Source organism: Sceloporus undulatus, chromosome 4 (genome assembly GCF_019175285.1).
Source record: "Sceloporus undulatus isolate JIND9_A2432 ecotype Alabama chromosome 4, SceUnd_v1.1, whole genome shotgun sequence".
NCBI classification, from domain to species: Eukaryota; Metazoa; Chordata; class Lepidosauria; order Squamata; family Phrynosomatidae; genus Sceloporus; species Sceloporus undulatus.
The window spans coordinates 143496807-143518787 of NC_056525.1; the positions used below are offsets into that span (position 1 = coordinate 143496807).

A 21981-nucleotide genomic window follows, 5' to 3' on the forward strand; every position below is an offset into this window, starting at 1 on the left:
GGTCTCCCTCTTCTTAGTTCTGCACCAAATGGAGGGCATTGTGGAATTCCTCCAGGAGAGGCTGAAACTGATTGTGTTTTGATTGTACTTTCCTGCATGGCAGGGGGTTGGACTGGATGACCCTTGAGGTCTCTCCCAACTCTATCATTTTAGGGTGCTATGAAATTGAAGACATGCTCTGGCAAAGGAAGACCTTCTGGTGATGCTCCAAATGAAGAGCATTTTGGAATCCCTCCAGGAGAGGAGGCTGGCATTGGTTTGTGCTTTGACTGTGTGTTCTTGCATGGCAGGGGGTTGGACTGGATGACCCTTGAGGTCTCTTCCAACTCTATCATTTATTATTATTATTATTATTATTATTATTATTATTAGATTATATGGAGGGCATTCCTGGACAAGGAGGCTGAAATGGTGGAGAGGCCCTGGCAAAGGAGGAGGGCCTTCTGGTCACCCAGCCCTGCTCCAAATGGGAGGGCATTGGGGAAACCCCTTCTGGAGAGGAGGAGGAGGAGGGAGGCCCTCTGCCCACTCTTCCTCCATCCCTTCTGCCTTCCCTCCATCCCCCCTCCCCTCATCCCTGCCTCCACTGCGCCTGCGCCTTCAGGAGGGCGGGGCTGCATCTGACAGAGGCGCGCATCCTCCTCCTCCTCCTCCTCCTGCTGCTGCCGGCTCAGAGGGGACCAAGCGGCCGAGCCTGCCTCTCCTCCTCTTCCTCCTCTTCTTCCTCCTCCTTCCCCAGCAGCGGAGGCCCAGCTTGGCCTAGTTTCCTAAGCCTCAGCAGCGCCCAAATCCCCTCTTCCCTGCTCCATCCCAGGGGAGGGACCACCCCCAGCACCCCCATTCCTCCTTCCTTCCTTCCTTCCTTCCTTCCTTCCCCCTTTCTCCCCATCCCTTCCCATCAGCACCAGCAGCAGCAGCTCCATGAGGCTGAAGGGCCGGGGATGCTGCGCCCAGGGCGAGAGGGAGGAAGGCGAGGAGGAGGAGGAGAGGGAAAAGAAGAAAGAGAAAGAGGAGGAGAGGAGGATGAAGATGAAGATGGGGGGATGCAGGACCCTTCCTCCTCCTCTCCTGCGGAGCCCCTTCGTCCACCAGCTGCGCTTCAGCGCCCTCCAGAAAGCCAAGGTGGGTGTGGAAGGGAGGGAAGGGAGGAAGGAAGGAGGGGAAGAGGGAAAGGGACCCCCCTCCCCTGGAAATGGTCCCTCCCTGACTCCCCCCTTTGGCCTCCCCCAATGGGTTCGCCTCCATGGAGCCCAATGGGGGCTGTACCACTCTGCAAGGCCTGGGAGGGGGATGCCTCCACACTGGAGAAATAACCCACTTTAAGTCTTTTTCTGCCTCAAGGCTATGGGATTCTGGGAGTTGGAGTTTGTTCTGGGGCCCAGAGCTGGAGTGTGTCGTGTGCCTTCCAGTATGGTTTCCAACAAGGTTTCTTCAGGACAGGGGTTTTTTTTTTGCCTTGGGCCTTTCCTTGAGGCTGAGAGAGTGTGACCCAGTCAAGTCGGTTTCCATGGCCGAGCCGGGATTCCAACCCTGGTCCCGACGGTCTTGAAGGAGTATATCACACGGGGGCCAATTCCGGCATTAAAGAGAGATTTAAAGAGCATTTAACGCATTCAGATAAAGCGACAATGGCGAGTAATTGCGCAAACGGTTATCACATGCCATTGCGGAAATGAAGCGATACCGGAAAGGCGTCATCACCAAAATAAAGTCAAAAGATGTGTGTTGATGCTTCTTCACGACCACTTTTATGGCGGTTAGTAATTTTACAGTGTCTTTAGCCTTTGCTGGCAAAGTGCTGGTGCCGCACAAAACTACAAATCCCAGGATTCTGTTCCATGGCAGTTAAAGTGGCGTCAAACCACATTATTTCTACAGTGTGGTGCTCCCCTCACATCCTTTTTATGCCAATGGAGGTTTTGGTGTTGAAGAGTCATTTTTGCCTAGTTGGGACCTGCATGTCCAAGCTTCATCTGGTTTAGTCATTCTGTTGTACGCTTGTCAAAGAAAGGGCTAGAGTCTGCCTAAAACCTAGGCAAACAGGTGCCTGACCCCGTCTGATCCTGGAAGCTAAGCAAAGTCAGGCCTGGTTAGAACTTGGATGGGAGGCCACAAAAGAATATCCCATGCAAAACACTTATTTCAGGAGAAGGCAATGGTGAACCACCTCTGAAGTATTCCTTGCCTGTATTTCCTTGTCAGTGAAATTCAGGGGGTCACCGTAAGTTGATGAGCAACTTGGATACATATTCTGTGTACACACATACTGTAAGTTAAGGCCTGTTGATTTTCAGTATGACTGATTTATGATAGCAGAATAATTGAAGAGTAAGCTGAAATTTGGACCCAAAATATGATTGCAGTCTTTCAGTTGTGTCTTGTCTACATGTGTCCAACCTCAGACTATTGTAGTTCCTTCAGTTTTTGTGATATGCCCAAGTACATGAATGTATGTTTTAGTACAATTTTCTCACTTTATCGAGAACCTCTCCTGGGTTGTTTATCTTAGCACCGTTCAGCCTTTGGTCATCCAGATGTTTTGGACATCATCTGAAAATCCCTGGCTAACGTTATGAGGAATAGTTAGGGATTCTGGGAGTTGAAGTTCAAAATATCTGGGGGGCAGATGTTCAGTGGACTTGTTTAACTAAAAGTAATTTCTTTTAAATCACAGGTTCTAGTTTGGCTATAGTACCAAGCTGGGATTCTGCAGAAGTGAAATTATATACTATCATTGGCTGATAAAAGGATAGGAGAGGCAATAATACAAGCCCAAGGCATTTCTTAGGCTCACATTAGTTCATGCATGTAGTATTAAACTGTGATTTAATATTTTTTGCAAACATAGTTACAGATGTGGAGCCATAGGCTTAAATCCAATGGTTGATTCCACATAGAGAAGACCCACTAAACCAATGGAACTAACATAAATGTTGACACACCAAGTTCCCATTAACTCAGTGTGTTTACTCTGATTGGGGCTAGCAGCTGGGTGTAGCTTGTAATATTGAAATCGGGGAAGTGTAGACCTTACTTGAATGCAACAGTTTTCTCATCTCTCTACTCCAGTTGCAACTTTTTAACCCCCTAGAAATGACTTGAGAGTTGGAGGTACTCCTTCTGTATACCATGCAGTTGAGATGCTGCAGTGGAAAGTGAGAACAGTTGGAAGGCAGCAACCAACTTTCTGTTCCATTCTTAACTGTCTAGCCAGGATTTAATAATAGCAAACACCAATTAATTTATTATGCATGCAGTGTTGTCTATGATGTTTATCACACTATGCTCTTAAAGAGCTACTATTCCAGTGTGACTCCTCTAGCAGCCTCCTGTTGCATGCTGGGATTGGCAGTTTTAAGGAGCTGAACTTCTCTGCCTGAGAATTCTAAATACCCCTCCTTAAAACTGCCAATCCCAGCATGCAACAGGAGGCAGCTAGAGGAGTCACACTGGAATAGTACCTCTTTAAGAGCTCGTCTGATAAACACCATTGTGTTGTCGCTGTGTGTCTTGAAGTCATTTACAACTTAGGGTAACCCTATCACAGGGTTTTTGGAGCTGGGAGTGTGTGACTTTCCCAAAATCAACCAGTGGGTTTCCATGGCGGAGCAGGGAATTGAAGCATGGTCTCCAGAGTCATAGTCCAGTGCTCAAACCACTACATCATGCTGGCTCCAGTCTATAGAATAAGAATTCTCAAAATGTGTGATGTACAAAAAAGACCTCAGATGAATTGATTTAAATTGCCATTAAAAAGAACTGATTTAAATTGAGATAGTAGAATTCAGAAACATAGTCCTGTTAGCCTGGATCAGTATGCAAAGTGATCTTATACCCCTTTGATATTTACTGAGAGAAAAGAGTCTACGAAAGCTTATGCTACCAACTTCTTTCTCTCAGTCTTAAAGGTGCTACATATTCTCTTTGCATAGTGATTTAAATCAAGTTTCCCATTGTGACCATGTAGTTTCTAAACAATTATGGATATTGATTGGTTAATAAAACAGCTTAAAGCATGTTAATGTACAACTAAACAAAGGATTTACTCTATCTAAGACAGTCTACTCTATATAATCCTGTTCCTATATATCTAGATTTAGAAAATGTTACATGGCACACTGCTTATTTAATGGATAACTCACCCACTATGAAGCTGAACAATGTTGCTGTCACTTGTTTCCAGTTTCGTAGCTTCTGTTAAACTTCTGATCCTTTCTTACATCAGTTTACTGCCTTACTGCAGCGCTGTCCCAACTCCAAAGGCACCATATAAATAAATGTCAGGAAAATTTGCTTATTGTATCTTGTGTGATTTTGTTTAAACAGCTAAGTGACTAGAAACTTTCAGAAACAAGAACTCATAGGTACTGACTGGGTAGTTTTCTGTAATACCTCTGTTTAAATTAGTATGTATAGAGATCTTGTAGCACCTTTGAGATTAACTGGAAGAAAGAAGTTGGTAGCATCAGCTTTTGTAGACTAAAGTCTACTTCCTCAGATGCTACAAGATCTCTCTACATACCGATTCTGCAGACTAACACGTTCACAAAAGGAATATAATTTTTATAACAATCATATTGACACTCTATCACCACTATCAGAAATTCAAGTGACAATAACACATTTAAGGGTGTAAATATATAAAGATCTTCCAGATAAAGTGAATAATTTTCACAATTATATGAAGGATAGCATCTCTTGAAGCTTAGAGGTGCATATTAGTCCTAGTGATTGTATTGCACTAACAAATCTGAAATAACAGTGTAGCAGCTGACAGTATAGAGAGCCTGCATGGTATACTGGTTTGATGGTATACTGGTTTGAATATTGGACTAGGACACCAGGGTTCTAATATCTGCTTGGCCATGGAGACCTACTGGGTGACTCTCTGCCTAAGGAAAGCAACGGCAAGCCTCCTCTGAAGAAATCCTCCCAAGAAAACCCTGTGATGGTCAGAAATTAGTTGAAGGCACACAACAGACATATACCTACCATCATGCAATATATTCTAAACATGTTTGACATCAAAAGATTAGTTCAACAAGTGACCTTTTTTCTTCTTAATAGAACAGCAACATTTAGCTCACTTTAATCAATTTATTTTTAAAAGGAGAAACTTAAGAAATATAATGCATTCAATTTTATTTATTTTTAATTAGTGAAGTTAATTTATGTCTACCCCGAACAGTGTTTAGCATTAAAATATGTTTTTCCAGCCTCTCACACTGAGGAACTATCTCCTAAACCCAAACAACAGAATAGCACATGTCATTTAGACTATAGGGAAAAGAGAGCAAGAAGTTGCAAAGAGATACTTGTATTACACATGTTTGTGAGTTACGATGATTACATCTAGTGAGAGAGAAGAGATGAATCTGTAGTGTAGACAGCAGAAGATAAAACAATCCAATGTCAATATAATAATAGGTTAATTCTTTCCCAACCCCAAATAATGGTGATTATTTAGATATGTAATCAGATATAAAAGTGGAATTTGTATTGAGCTTTTTCAAAAGAAGATATTATGCTTCTAAGTTATTTTTGCAAGTAATTGATTTTCTTTGTGGTCTCCTGTGATGATTCCAAAGAAATAAACATCCTAACATTAAAGAGCAAAACAACAATTCATTCTGTAAATCTGTTTATGTCCAGTTTAAAGTCGCTTTCTTTCTTTCTTTCTTTCCTTCCTCCTTTCCATAATTGTTCAGAAGCACTATTTCTATCTAAAATAACTCTATTGTATCAACTGTTAATATTTATATTCATTTGCTTTTGAACCTATGAACATCTATACCTTATCAAGGTTACCTCTTTCTGTATACTTTACTTTCATTTTAAGGAAATTTCACATAAGGAGGGGGGTGTCAAATTCTTAGGCCATACAGATTTTAATAACAGCTCTGAATAGAAAGCCAGGTTTAAATGCTTTAGGCGGGATACAAACCGCCGCTTTGCGGTGCTTTCGTGTGGGAGCCGCAGCAGCCAAACCGTGCGGCTCCCGCGCGGAGCAAAAAAGAAGCTCCATTTCGGAGCTTCTTCTTGCGGCGCACTGATGACGTCGCGAAGTGCCGCCGGCGCATTCGCGATGTCATAGGCGCCACGACACGTCTGGACGCTATGCGTCCAGTACGTAAAGATGGCGGCGCCCATGTAGAAGGGGCGCCGCCATCTTGTACGTATAGGATACATACTAGGGTTGGGGGTGCGGAAGCACTGCCCCTTCCTAACCCTAGTACGTATCCTATACGTACTATATGGCGGTTTGTATCCCGCCTTAGTGCCTATAAGACCTGATGCCTGGAGCTTCCCTCCCAGTTCTCATGTAGATGCCCCCAACAATGTGCATCTTCCACTCGTTCAAACTGTATTGTAGATTTGAGAATTTATAGACAGGAGGATCTACCATGGTGTAGCAGTTTGAGTATTGGACTACAACTCTGCAGACCAGGGTTTAAATCCCTGCTCAGCTATGGAAACCCACTGAGTGACCTTGGACAAGTCACATTTGCTCAGCATAAGAGGAAGACAAAGGCAAAAGTCCTCTGAATGAATCTTGTTAAGAAACTCCCGTGACACGTTTGTTTTTTGTTGTTGATAACCACCCTCGAGTCGATCTCAACTATGGCTGCCCTGTGGATGAGACCTCTCCAAGACTCCCTATCCTCCACTACTTTCCTTAGTTCTTGTAGAGAACTCCAATGAGTTCTTAATGGAGTCCATTCTTCTAGCGTGTGGTCTTCCACTCGTTCTCTTTCCTTCCACTTTTCCTAGGTTTATAATCTTTTCTAACGAGTCATGTCTTCTCATGACATGGTTAAAGTATGACAGCCTCAGTTTAATCATCTGGCTTCCAGGGAGCTCTCAGGCCTGATCTGTTCTGTGGTGACCATAAGGTTTGCCTTGGGGTCACCATAAATGGGAAACAATTTGAAGGTACACAACACCAACATAGACAGGAGAGATGGGAGGAGCTGAAAAGGAACTGGGTTTTGGTCTTCAGGAAAGTTAGTGAGGAAGCAGTCAGGAAAGAAGCCATAAAGTAGTGTTCAGGCAAGGGTACGTATGCACTAGAGGTGGGTTGATCATATTAATTCATTTTATGGAATGAGAATATATCAGATGTTTAGACATCACACAGCTGTGTCTTTCTGCAGTTGCCATATCTTACTCATCTTAAAAGTCTATTATGCTTTTCTGGCTTAATCACTGTGGTTCATAGTCATATTGTGATCCAGACTCTAGCATATTTCTTTTGTTTGGTTTCCAGCTGATGAATCCTCACTAGATAGGAAGAGTAATTAATACTAGCTTCCAAATTTTGCTATTGCTTTCTGGCATAATGCAACAAAAATCAGATACCCTCAAAGTACCATTTATTTCAGTAATAGAAGCTAAGCATGTACTTATCTAAATTAGTTGCTTAACTTTAGCTTGCTTGTACCTGTGTAGTTTGTTTTACTTCCATGCTGAATTCACTTCTGTAATGCACTTTCTAGAATATGAATGGCCAAAGGTAGGTCCTATCACTGAGTAGAAAACTAAGAAATTACTGGTTTGAGAGATTTTAGTAAGGGAAGCTAGCTGGACCTTGATCTGACCCAACGAAGTGTTTCTTGCATTCTTAAGGAATATTGCATACTTAGGAGTGCTAAAGGCAGTTTATTATGCATTAGCTAATATGCATTCTTACGCTGTATAGTTCTCATTAAAAAAAACCTTAAATTGTTCACCTGTCTCCAATTTTAATGATTACTTTCACTAGAGATTCCCAAAATGAGTGGAAATATCTCCCTGGGAAGAGTGGAGTGGAAAAATCCCGCACAGTGGTGAGGGGACAGGAGACGGCAGGGGTGGGCCTTCAGTCAAAATATTGGTGCACAACAAAGACAAGGGGAACCAGCAGCCTATATGACCATGATGGGGATGAAGAGTTGGAGCACATGGTGGCGCAAGGATGGGGAGAAACAGTGGCAAAAAGGAGCTTTCACATTTGGGAACCTGCTTATGCTTTGTGAACTGTGCTGGGACTTGACTGGCAGGTTGAAGCTGTACTAGTACTTTTGCTTTTTTTTGTCAGATAGGCCTAGAGAAAAAATAGCAGAAGAAACAGTGTTTGGCGGATGCAACTTCAAGCTATGTGCTGGGGAGAAAAGCTGTACCCCCCTCTGTCCTTGGGAAGAAGGATTAAAAGCCCTTCCTCACCATGGAGAAACTTCTCCCTTTGCACCCTTGGGAGAAGCCTTTGCCTGTGCTGATCTTTGCCACAAGGATGACACAGGCAAGAGGCTTCTGGGTCACTGCTCAGCCAGCTGCTCAGCTGCTGCTTCCAGGGTGACCAGGTGCAAAGGCAGCAGTGACCAAACATCCAAGCAGCAACCAAGAAGCCTCTCACCTGTGCCAGCCTTTGCTGCAAAGGCCAGCACCGGTGAAAGGCTTCTTGGTTCCTGCTCAGTTGCTGCTCCCAAGACAGGCACAAAGGGAGCAGTGACCAAGAAGTCTCTTTCCCACACCGGCCTTTTCTGCAAGGCTGACATAGGTGAGAGACTTCTCAAAGCAGGCCTAAGCTGCTGCCTTCTTTATACACACATGAGAGATGGAGGAGGAAGAGGAGGACAAGGCAGCAGCAAGCTGGACATAGCTGAGGTAGATGCCAATGGCTGGCTGCTGCACAAATAGTAGACCTAATATCAAAAATAGATGTTGAGGAGCGCTAGGATTGTCGCCCAATAGGAAACAGGATAGTAGTCTGAAAAAAGTGTGGGAACCACTGCTCTCTAGTAAACTCAAGTATGAGAGCTGAGAAAATAGAGCCAAGCTGGAACCATGAGGCAAGTGAGATTATTGACATGGTTTGTGGGAACCCAAGGTGAGCAGGAAAATCTTAAAGGAGGGTTAATTCCACACTATATCACTAGTCACAGGATGCTGATTGTCTGCTGGAAAAAACAAAAGCAGGGAGATGGAGGAGGTTGCTGGAAGAATGTACGGCTAGTAGGAAGAAATGAAACATTTCCTATTGAAGAAATGTCTCCCCCTCTAATCAGTCAAATGGTTAATCACTTGCATCCCTTGGCTAAGGAAATGGGGCCAGCCAAAAATATAATTGAGGTATATCCATGTACCTGTGCAACCCTGCAGGTATACCCAAAAGTAGATATGTTTGTGAATTAAAAGAAAAATAAACTTAAATACTCCCTCTGTAGAGATCAACCTGGCCAGGATGTGTGAACTTGAATAACTTAGAATATACCTGTGCCAGGAGCTGAAAGTTGCTGTTCACCAAGGGTCCTCATCCAACCTGACAGAGCTAGAGCAACATTGCCAGGAAATATAGGCAAAAAGTGAAGGATCCACATGTGCAAAGCTGATAGAGGCTTTCCTGAAAAGACTCACAGCTATAACTGCTGACCAAAGTGCTTCTGCCAGTCAGGGGAGGGGGCTGAATACTCTTCTGAGGGACTGTAGCTATTCTGGTTACTGCCTTTTGTATGCTAGAAATCATGTCTCTCATTTTCCAGTATAGGAAGTAATATCCCTTGGAACATTTGAATCCTAAATTGATTAATTTGTGGTATTTCTTTTGCCTGGAAAGCCAGCTGTCATCTTACGAGAGATCAGACTCTCCTTGGCACAGTAAGCATGTGATGAACCCATGCTTGCAGTACATTCTGTTAATAATCTTCTACGTAATGAATGATTCTTTTCTTAGATATCCATTCCAGGGACCTGCATACCTCCAAAGCTAGCTTTGAAATGCTTCCATTTCTGTTCTTCGCTAACACACAAACACTGCATGAATTATTTTTCCGTTTACCAAGTACTATCCCTAACTTCACTGAGAACCTAACCTTTTGACTGGGTCACAATTAGATATCGCAGTACTTGGTTCTGATCTCACAGGAGCTTTATATTATTGGTCTTTACCAAACAGTGAACAAAGCATGGCCAATTTCTGACCCTCCCACCTGGTCACAATAGTTTCAGTTTAGCCACTGCTATAAACACAGAAGAAGAACCTTACTACTGCTACAGATGAGAGTCCATCTAATCCAGATTCCTGTTTTCAAAAGCGGCTAGCCATGTGTGTCCAGAAATCCTACAAATGGCATACCAGCATTATAGCTTTCTCTCTTTTTTCTTTATATGTGCTATTCAGCTGAATTACAATTATGATATACCATGATTTTTTATATCATAGCTAAGTAACATATTTTCTTCTTCCTGCTATGATGAAGATAGCCTTGCCAGGAATTGGTGCTTGTGCTGTCAGAGAATCCCTACTGTGATATGGTGGAGGGAAATAAAGTTAGGAGAATCAGTGCTTGAATGAACTGAAAGTGTTCTTAATGAAATCTACACTTTTCAGTTCCTCTCTTCTCCAGCTCCATTTTACTCACATCATTGGCCCCTTGTTGCTTTCTGAAAGCAGTACCTAAGAAAACTGTCACCTAAGGCAAAGAAGCCATCCTCTTGCTGTCCCTTTGCAATGCAAGCAATAGATAAATTACCACTAGTCTCTTACAATCAAATCTAAAGGTTCAGTGAAATAGAATTTAGATAATAAGTGTGCAATTCCACATCAATGACAGCAAGGGCTTTTCACTGTAATTCAAGATAATCAGGTTAGCACATCAGCATTTCTTCTCCTGTATAGGATGTCTTGAGAACCTGTGTGGTGCAGTGGTTTGTGTGTTGGACTATGACTGGAGACCAGGGCTTAAATCCACACTCAGCCATGGAAACCTACTGGGAGATCTTGAGCAATACAAGGTTCCCCTTAGGATTTCTGTAAATCAGGAACTACTTGAAGGCACAGAACCGTAACAACAACAACCAGGTAGAATGTTCTTGTAACTGTTGTAACACAAGCCTCTGCTTGTAATGCAACAAGTACTTCATGATGATAGGACCCAATTTGTGTTTTGACCTGACATTTCATTGAATTAATTCCTGGTCTGTCAAAAAGCAAACCATGAAATAGGGATTCACTTTATACTGGATGTGATTACACTCCCGCTAAAGATGCTTTTTCACAGTTTGGGTGTCTTGAACTCTGCCCTGGGGTCTGGAGGCCTGGGTTTCTGCAGTAGCCAGGGGTTGCACACTCAAATCTAGTGCAACAACTTCACCCCTTCCCAGAAATGCCTGATCTGGTCACAGTGAAAAATGTCTACACAATTAAAAACTCCTAATTCTATTTGAATAGAATGTAATCCCTCCAACGCAATTTGAAGGAATGTGGGCTTTTTTGCAGGAGGGAGGATCTCCTCAAACTACACAGGAAAACGAATAACTGTTTTTACTGGAGTATCCATCAGGATGTGCGTTATTTATTATTATTATTATAAATAATAAATTTACTTAAAACAACAGTTAAAACAACAATACAAATCACAATCGTATTAAACATGTGACCATCCGTCTACTTTGCGTGGATTTGTATGCCTGCACATTTTCAGCATAGATGAGAATATGCACAGGAAAGTGAAGACAATTAAGCATCAATGTGAATGTGTGAAAATCCACAGCAGTTCGCATAATACACTTATGTGTAGACTAGCCCTTATTTACTTCCCATTTGGATTACTGTTAAGCATCTGCATAGGGTTGCCTTTGAAGAGTGCTTGGAAACTTGTTGGTACAAAGAGCTGCAGCCAGAGTGTTAATGGGCTGGTTGCAGGGATCATACATCCTCAGCTCCAACAGCTCCAATGGCTGCTGATCTGTTTCAAGCTACAATTCAAAGTACGGGTTATGATCTGTAAAGCCCCATGTGGCTTAAGTCCCTATATAAGCCTGGCAGGATCCTGAAATCCTTAGGGGAAGCCCTTCTTTCAGTCTTCCCAGGTATGCCTTCTTCTGAGGCTGAAAGTGTGTTACTTGCCCAGGTGGGTTTCCATGGCTGAGCAGAGATTCCAACCCTTCTCTCCAGAGTTGTAGTCCAATGCTCAAACCGCCACATTACTCTGGCTCTGCATTGTTCAAACTTTTTAATAATTTTAAAGTGTATATTTTAAATTGTTTTAATATTGTTAGTAGGCGAAGCAGAGAATAAATAAAAATATCATTACCAAGGTTGGCTAATTTAAACCAAATGACTTTAAAAAAGAAAACCTCCTTTTTTTAAAAAAATTGATTATTCATATTAGTTTTAAAGTCTGGTTATTATTACTATTTTCCAAGCCTCTTACTGGAACAACAATTATTGTCTGAATTTAAACATTTTAACTTTAATAGTTTATTGGCAGATGTTCACTGTATCCAGTGTCAGTAAAAAATGATTTAGACAAAAACATGGGGGGGGGGGAGTTGTGGGTTTTTTAAACTGTTTTTCCCTACCCCTGATAACAACTACTACTACTACTGTTGCTGCTGCTACTATCAGGTGGTCATTCTCTCTCTCTCTAATTGTGTGTGTGTGTGTTCATCTCAGTTTCATCTCAGCCTCAGATACAATTCTTCCTTTCTTCCTCACTCATTTTTAAAACACAAAGCGTAGACAGAATATCAACTATATCTTTCATTATGTTAAGTGTATATGATTCAGTGCTTCAACTACATCTGATCTCTCTACCAGTTTTATTTAATCATGGCATGGTGCCTTCAGGATATAAGTATTACCCTCATGTTTTAAAATTTCATAGAGTGAATAGCGCGTAGTATCATTTTTATTTTGGCCTTAGAAGCCCATCTGCTAGTAGCAATTTGGTGTTTTCATCAAACTTGCATACCTTCTTTGAAAGCCAAGATGCTTCATTTTATGCTCTTAAAACTACACAGACTCAGGAAGTTACTTCCATTCTGCCTAAAAACATAATGCTACTTGTGTTGATGCAAGTAGGTAGGTACCTTTGAGCCAATCTGTTGACAATCTGGGAGTGGGTCAGTATACATATTTGTAAATAGATAATTGTAAATAAATGCAAACAATGCAACAATTGTTGTTTTTAAGCAGCTGTAGAAGTACTATTTTCCTGGATGGTGTTTTTAAACAGCTGTAGAAGTACTATTTTCTTGGATCGTTCTCTTGGATTAAAATTGTAAAGGAGGAAGTCTCTGAGAATATACAGTATATACAAAGAATGTCCTGGCAAGCAGTTATTTCCCCCAGACTGAAGAATGCTTGCCATTGATAACAAGCAAAAAAGAAAATGCTTGTTTGGGGAAGAGTGGAAGGGCCAGCCCTTCAGTGAAACCTTAATATAATAAAAGGTTCACTTGTAATCCCTATGCAGTAGCACTCATCCTTTTGTTTGCATTATTAAGACAATTCCAAGCAAATTTGGTCTTGCAAGAGGCTTAGAAAGACACTCAATATTTCCTTCTTGCTCTACCAATTTACTGCTAAAGAGTTACTGATAAAATCTGTTTTTGATTGAGTGGATTTAACAAAAGATTTGAACAACTATGAAGAATTCATCTCTCTAAAGACATTGTACTTGTATTTGCCTGGACTCTTAGGTCATCTTTGAAGGCCATCATCCAGGTGCTCTTGACAAATGGGGTTAATAAGAATGTATTAATAAGAGTTGAAAGAGTTGCAGTAATTCACATGTATATAGGACATTATTACCTCAGAATGACGACTGTGTACTTATTTTTCTGGTTTAAGCAGAAAGCTCCATTTTCCATCGAGTTCTTCCTATTGGTGCTTGAATTAACTCGAACCTGACATATTACTACTGTACAGTACTTCATTTTTGTCACATATTATGTAGTCTGGTTTTGACAGCATGCATGTTGATAGCAGCATGGTTATGTATTCCTTGCTGAGATCTACAAAAGAACTGTGCTAAAGCAGTTGTTTTCAAACCAGTGTTTTCTTCTGTGGTTAATCTTATTTTATTTACGAAAGCATGCACGTCTCGCACTTAGCCTTCATCATTTTGGTAGCTGTGTTTGCATGTTGTTTCATTTAGATAGTATCGCACTGCTACTTAATTTCAGGCAAACTGATCCTTCAAGTTGTTCTCTGGCATAAATAGTAAAACAAATAGAGATTGTTGTAGAACAGATTCCTTGACCTTATTCATTCAAGTAACATGATTCTTAACCCCAAAACACTATTGAAATCTTAGTCAGCTTGTTGTTAATGATCTGTATCCCATTCTTAACTCTTTTTTTTCCCAGACTTGGAATTAATGTACAGTACTATATTTTTAAAGCACTCTGTGTTGAATCAAGTTCTTTTCTGTTACTGGAGGAATAGAACAGGATCTTTAATCACAAGACTTAATCCTCATGTGCACATGTTAATGTTTCCTTATTGGATCTGCTTCTGTGTTAATCAGCATGCCATTAACTTGTTATTGAGGAGATTTAACAGTTGCATTGAGTGTTTAGCATCCAAATTCTTTGTACCTCACCAATCTATCTGTAAAATGACAGACACATTGACTCCTCATCACATTGTAGAAGGGTTGCAGCTTTTTTAAAATAATGAATGGATTTTAAAAAAATAAATAAATAGTGATTCAGTGTTACAGGAGAATAAAATCTTACAGATTTGAATGCGGTGCTGGAACTGTGTCAAAGCTTGCAGCCATTTATCAGAGAAAGTTAATGTCAAAATTAATCCAATTACCATTGTGCTTTTATGAAGCCATTCATCTGAATGTACTACAAACACATTCTAATCCATACCAGAGGCCTTTCCTCCTTGATGCTTTTAGTTTCATAAAAGGAATGGCCAGCTGTGTGAGCGCTATGCTCATTTGCTATGGTAACAGTACTCCAAGTTACTGCGACATACTAGTGAGAAAACTACGTAGTGAATGGACCATTCTGGCCACCATGAGTGAAGAGGTTGTAAATGCCAGCATTTCACTCAGATGCTTCTACAGATCTTCAGAAACATTAATGCTGTAATGGCATGTGGTACTTTATTGAGCTTTATGACTTCTGTCTTTGGCGCGTTACAGACACGCCTATACTGTGTACTAGGGTTAGGAAGGGGCGTCACTTCCTGATGCCCCTCAACCCTAGTACGGACTGAATCTGTACAAAATGGCGGCGCCCATCCACATAGGGGGTGCCATTTTGACATCGCGGACACATAGCATCCAGACGTCGCGTGGTGGAAGTGATGCCGCGAGTGCGTGACTAACACCTCACGCCACCACTTCTGGGGCGCAGAAAGAAGCGCCATTTTGACGCTTCTTTTCCGCTGCGCCCAGGAACCACGCGGTTTGGCCGCTGTGGTTCCCAGACTCAGAAACCGGCGGCGGCGGCAGATTGCCGCTTTTAGGCGGTCTGTAACGCGCCATAGATTCCCTTTTCAGAGTTGGAGGTAGCGAACATCTCTACTGGCATTATAGGTAACACTTAAAGACAACAACAACAACAACAACAACAACAACAACAACAACAATAATTTCAATTTATATATCCTGCTTCTTCCGAGGATTGAAGTGGGATTACTACATTAAAAATACAATACAGTTCAACACACAATAAAATCCTAATACTGGATTACACATCCCTATTCGTTTCTTAAAATATCCAAACATCAGATCATGGTGTCCTCAAAGTCAGGGTGGAACCTTGAATGTGATTTCTATACAAAATCCGGTGGGTAGGCCCGCTGGAAGAGATCCATCTTGAGTGCCTTCTTAAAGGCATCTAAGGTGGTGATAAGATGGATCTCCACCGGCAAGCTATTCCATAACCTAGGAGTGGCGGCAGTGAATGTTTTATGGGAAGTTGTGGTTAATCGAGTGTTACAATGTATTAACACAAAGCTGTGTTAATCTGGAAAATCAGTGCAGTGGTCCCTTCCCTGATGCGGGGGAGCCATTCCGGATCCACCCACCCACCCCTACATAAGGGAAATTGGGGCTTGTGCCCATGGTGTCAGGCAGCATCACTTCCAGTGCAGCTTCCAAAGTATACTGGAAGCCACGTAAGGCGCCCCTGCCACGTATGATGCAGGCACACTGTATGCAAAAGAATTTTGTAGCATCTTTGAGACATGCTGAAAGAAAGAAGCTGGTAGCATGAGCTTTCATACACTAGAGCCTCCTTCCTCAGATGCATGAGGTGGACTGATGGGTCCAGAGAGAGACCTATATGAGCCAGTTGTGTTTGAGAATGTCAATTGAAATTCAAAACCTTGTGGGTATGGAGAGGAGGTGGCAAGTTCAATTTCAATTATAATGATTGTTGGAGGACAAAGGCAGTAGGAAGGATGTCAGAAGGTAGAAGGAAGGAAGGATATTGGAAGATGGAAGGAAGAGGATCCTTCCTCCTGCCTTTGCCCCCCCCCCCACCATCCCATCATTAAAATTGAACTTGCCACCTCATCTCCATACCCACAAAATTTTGAATTTCAATTGTCGTTCTCACACACAGCTGGCTTATATAGATTTGTTTCTGGACTCTCCACTCCACTTCTATGCATCTGAGGAAGTAGGTTCAAGTCTACGAAAGTTCATGCTACCAGCTTCTTGCCTCCTTAGATTTTAATTCGTACTGCTATTCCTGTATCTCCTCTCTTAAATGTCTTTTCACTACTCATACAAGAAGAAAGTTCAAGCTTTTTCCTGGATAGAAAACAAATCGCTTTCCAGATCACTGAAGCGTTAGCACATTTTTTGTGTGCTTGGGTTTAGGATGCAATTAGATGAACTTACAGAGACCTTTGGTATCAGATTTCTATTGGTATCTCTGCTTTTCTGTGTTAAAAAACCTGCTGAAGGTTATAGAGGAGGATAAAATAAAAAAAATAAGGTACCTTGATATGTTTATAGTAAATGTTACAAATATATATACTACAGGAAATTTGGCAAGAAAATGATATTAAATGAGGAATTCATTCTAGGCACTTCATTTTATCTTGGTGTTTCTATTCTGATCATGATTTTATAATTATTTTACCAAAAACTGCTGTAAACTACTTGTATGAATGAATGTTGCCAATGCCATAAATAACTTGGATTGGAACTATCAATAAGAGCAATAATTATCATCACTTTATATGAGGTGGGAGGGAGAAGGAAGGAGTTAGTTATGATAAGAAAAGTTATTTGATGCTCTTCTATCTGTGAAGACAGTAGTGGCAACCCTTAACAGGATTTCTGTGAAATTGAAAATTTCTTATTTTTCCAAATGGAATAAATGCAAATCCTGCCATCTCCATATCTAATGCCTGTACTGTGCAGACGAGTGCATTGCGTTCGGTGGTGTGCTGGACAGAATCTTTGTGGACAGGTGTGTTGGAAGGATAAAATGAAATGCCCACTGTGGACTTTGCCCTTTTACCTCAAAAGAATGGTAGAATAAAAATCTAATACATACAGTAAAATTTGGCCAAGAGATACCCCATAGCAGCCCTTCCTCATGAAGACTGTTACCAAGACAGAACAAATTTTGGTGCTCTCCCTTTTAAGAGACAGAATTGGAGAGAGGGGGATTAAAATCAATACTCAGGCATAGTATGCAAACTACAGATGAACTACATGCTCTTATATTTCAGTTTGTGTAAAAAATAAAGTATATATTTCCCCATAATGTTCCAAAATCTGTTGGTTTTAATTTATGTACAGTCAGTACATTAATTGATCCATACATACATTATTTTGGCCATATCATGAGAGGAAAGACTTATTAGAAAAGACTATAGTGCATGGTAAAGTGGAGGGCAATAGGAAAAGAGGAACACCATATTCCAGATGGATAAATTTAATCAAGAAAGTCATGACCGTGAATCTGCAGGAGCTGAACAGGGCGTTGCGGATAGGGCAACTTGGAGGTTTCTCATTCATAGGGTCACTATGGGTCGAAGTCAATTTGAAGGCAGTTAACGACAACAGCAGTCAATCCTCCGTATCCACAGATTCAACCATCCAACATTTGAAAATATTTGTGCACACAAACAAACTTCAAAAAGCAAAACTTGATTTTGCCATTTTATGTAAGGGATACCATTTTACTTCTCCATCTATATAATGGGACTTGAGCATCCATGGACTTTGGAATCTTAGAATCAAACCCTGCCTAGTGGATACCAAGGGGTCACTGTATTTTGCTGATGTCTGCACACATTCTACTAATGGGCATCACTTGATTATCTTCTGCCTTTGGATTTGATTATTTGCAGTTTTGATTAATACAGTCGCTCCTCCATTTTCATGAGTTTCATGGATCCACGATTTTGATTATTTGCGGAGGGGTGACCTCCATTAAAGTCAATGGCACGTGCAGCCTTTCAAGCCTATGGGGCTTGAATATCTGCAGATTTCCAAATTAATGGGGGTGTGTGTGTGTGTCCAGAATGGATCCCCCGAAAATTCAGAGGGAGTACTGTACATTCTCTCTAGGAACATCTAGGTCTTCCAGTGCAACTCTGCCAGAAATTGACCATAGAGTGAACTAGAGAATCCTAGAAAAATAATTCTCTAGGCATTTGTGTGTCCTCCAGCATGATTCTATGGTCCACTTCTGGTAAATGTTGACCATAGAATTGCACTGGAGGACCTGGAGATACCTAGAGAGGTGTTCTCTCAGGTAAAAAGAATGGTGTTTTTTTATTTGCAGTTTTTCCACATTCACGGGGGGCCTTCACCCCTAACCCCAGCAAATGTGGAGAAACCTCTGTATACTCTTGTTAAAAACAGTTTTTTCCTGAAATGTGTTCAAAATCTCTTGGAATTTAGGTGTGGTTATTTTAAATCTATCTTATTCATTTTTAGAGCGGGCATTTTACCACTGTTTGAAATATTCCACCCTGACATTTTGTGATACAGGATAAGATTGAATATGTTAATAAATAAATAAATAAATTTTATTCCTTGTTATAGTTTAACAGGTAATACTGTTGTAACACAAGAGTTTAGAATCACTTGAACAAGGAGTATAAAAAAGTCCCTAAAATAAGGAAGTTGGGCAGGGATACAGCTGAAATGTATTTTTGCTTTGAAGATGGTCATCAGCTAACAATTTTTACAAATATTGTTTAACTTGTATCCATCTCATCCATTCTTAAAACAACTAAATTCCTTGGATTTTTCAGATTGCCTTCATGACATTGACCCTGTTCCCCATCCGGCTGTTCTTTGCTGCTTTTATGATGCTGTTGGCCTGGCCTTTTGCATTCATTGCATCAATAGGATCTGCTGAGAAGCAATTAGAAAAGCCCCTTTCCTGGTGGCGAAAGTAAGTCACTGTATTCATTTTACTTGCTGACTTCTCCCTGGAATGCAATGCCTCAAGTACTTTTAGAACGGCTTGCCAGTTTTTATATTTATTTTGACTTAACAATTGTGAAACAGATCTATTGCAAAATGAAACACTTGAATATTTTTGTGTAGTAGAGGGTTCAGAGTGTGTCCAGGCAAGATTTTTATTATGCAGTTACTCTGCCTCATCCTCAGAGTTTTGTGGGGGTGGGAGTGTTGAAGCCAGATGAGATCCTCCCTTATTTGTGATCTTTTCCTATCTCCCCATTATTTCTTTAGTACAAAAAAAAAACTCTTAAGAGGGGAAATAGACTGAGCTCCACAATGTTTTTGATTAGTAATGATAACAGCTGATAGGCTGGTCCTCTGCACACTTAGCTAATACTGTTGAACTCCATTGGCTATACAAACAATTAAAAGTACAAAAGAATTGGACTGTGCTATGCCCAGGTTTTCTCACAGCAGCTATTCATTATAATTTGACATTAAGCCTGTAACATTTTTATAGGTTAATATTTAAATTATATTTTTAAATTATATTTAAATTATATTTAAAACCAATGTGATATAGTGGTTTCAGTGTCGGACTGCGACTGGAGATCAGGGTTCGATTCCCTGCTTGGCCATGGAAACCCACTGGGTAACCTTGGGCAAGTCACATACTCTCAGGTCCAGAAAACCCTGTGATACGATCATCTTAGGGTCTCAGTGAGTGAGAAACAACTTGAAGGCACACAACAACAGAAACAATTTTGAAATTATTTTAAGGAATGGCCTATATTTTTATCCCGGTGCTTTTAAGGAATGGCCTATATTTTTATCCCAGTGCTGAGAAGCTGACTTAGAGCAGAAAAGTGTGACACACACACACACACCAACCTTTAGGATTCTGGACATATGCTTGAAAAAATAGATATCCTTAGGGGACTGTCTTAGGGAATATATAGGGACAGATGGATCAGCCAATTTCTGGTTTGTGTCAGTTTCATATGTTTATTCATAAATCTATTTTGTCCTGTTGTTGCATTAACCTTTGATTTTGTTATTTCATTTTTTAAGAAACTGCCCAAAAATTTCCATGCATTTTTAAAATAAGAGTAGGAATTTTGTATGCTTTTTAGGCTAAAACATGTATTATGGGCCCAGGACAGATGGGCCTCGAAGGACACCCTCGTCATGTGCAAGGGGGCCCCCACTCACACTCCCCTCGCACATGACAAGAGTGTCCTGGCTGCACAGCGCCAAATAGATGGCATGCATAGCGATGACATCACTGCTGTGCGGCCTCCAGATGGAACCACACAGCAGTGACGTGCTTGCACCACCGCCCGCTATTTGCGGCAGCGCAAAAAGGAGCCACTTTTCTTTTCTCTAGCCACGCCATGGATAGATAGATAGATTCACCCAAGATGCATGTTTGTATGTGCAATTTAGTACTTTTTTGAGCCAACAACTCTATCACAAGATTCAGGGCATTACAGACCCAAATAATAGGTGTGTTCTGATTTGTGCATTGGTCTGAGAAGAGCAGATCTGGTCAGTTCACTTAAAAAATGCATGACTAATCCATGAACCAGTTCTCAGTTACCCAGAGGGAGTTGTGCAGAATGAAAGTGGTAAATAACTCTCCAATTTCCCATGGCTGCATCCACACTGCAGAAAAAATCCAGTTTGACATCACTTTAACTGCCATGGATCAGTGCTATGGAATTCTGGGAACTGTAGTTTGGTGGGCCATTTAGCCTTCTCTGCCAGGAAGCGCTAGTGCCATGACAAACTGTAATTCCCAGAAATCCAGAGCATTGAGCCATGACAGTTAAAGGGATGTCAAACTAGATTATTTTTGCAGTACAGATGCAGCCCATGGCTTCCATGCTGAAGATGTTGCCTTCTAAAACGGCATTTTAATTACATAAAGCAGCCATCAAGGTTTCATATTTGTCTATGTTGCAAATGTTTTCCTTTCCTTTCTTTTTATTTTATCTATGTTGCAAATTTTATTTTATCTTTCCTTTTCTGCTACACAGTGTATCCTCAGTGTCGTGTCTGTCATAAGCCTTGCTGGATGTGTCTCTGTTTGCATAAACTACTTAACTGCTTTATTTGGTACCCAAAGATGAGTTGCCGGAAGTGTTTACAAGATCTTGAGGGTGGTGCTTCCTCTGAAAGATTTTCCATTTGTCATCTCTACGTGCTGAGCTCTTCAGTGCTAATCCTGGGATTAATACAGGGTACATCTGATTGGGTAGAAATGCAAGAGAGCTGCTGAGCAGTGTTGTGTTTCCTAAACCATGAACAGTCATCTGAGAGAGTGTGCTGTTATCTGCATGGCAAACTTTGTCAGACTTGGAGCAGCATCTTAAAAGAGGAGGAAGTGGTTTAAATATCTAGATTAGGCTTGTGCCTACTGAGATCTTGTGGAAAGGCTTCTGCTGCTGTGGCCAAAGTGGTTGTATGGATAAGTGTGTATTCTTGAGCACTTTGGTCCTTTTCCTCTTAACCAAATCCTTACTTGGAGGAGGAAAGTAGTGACTTGAGCTACTAAACAGAGAGTGACTTGAGCTACTAAACAGAGAGATTACATAACAGCAAACTGGTGTCTGTAAGCACAAGGGAGATCTACTTCCTGGCAGCAAACATGGTGAAGCTGAAGGAGGGTAAAGCCAAAAAGATTTACAATTTAGAATCTTTGGGCAAACATTTAGTTGGAGAGAATATTCAAATTTTAAATGGCTTTATCAGCTTCAGAGATGATAAGGAGAATATGTGGGAGAATGTGTCTTGGATCCTAGCATACTTTTCATGC

The 21981-nt window shown here is 41.1% G+C and overlaps 1 protein-coding gene across 1 annotated transcript in view; it reads left to right on the forward strand.

Moving 5' to 3' along the window:
• Positions 1-688: 688 nt before the first annotated feature.
• LPCAT1 (lysophosphatidylcholine acyltransferase 1) overlaps positions 689-21981 on the forward strand; it is a 69162-nt gene continuing 47869 nt past the window's right edge. The window contains exons 1-2 of the mRNA XM_042464388.1: positions 689-1122; positions 19010-19152. Coding sequence (XP_042320322.1) covers positions 922-1122; positions 19010-19152 — 344 coding nt within the window. The 5' untranslated portion in view covers positions 689-921. The remainder of the gene's footprint in view (positions 1123-19009; positions 19153-21981) is intronic.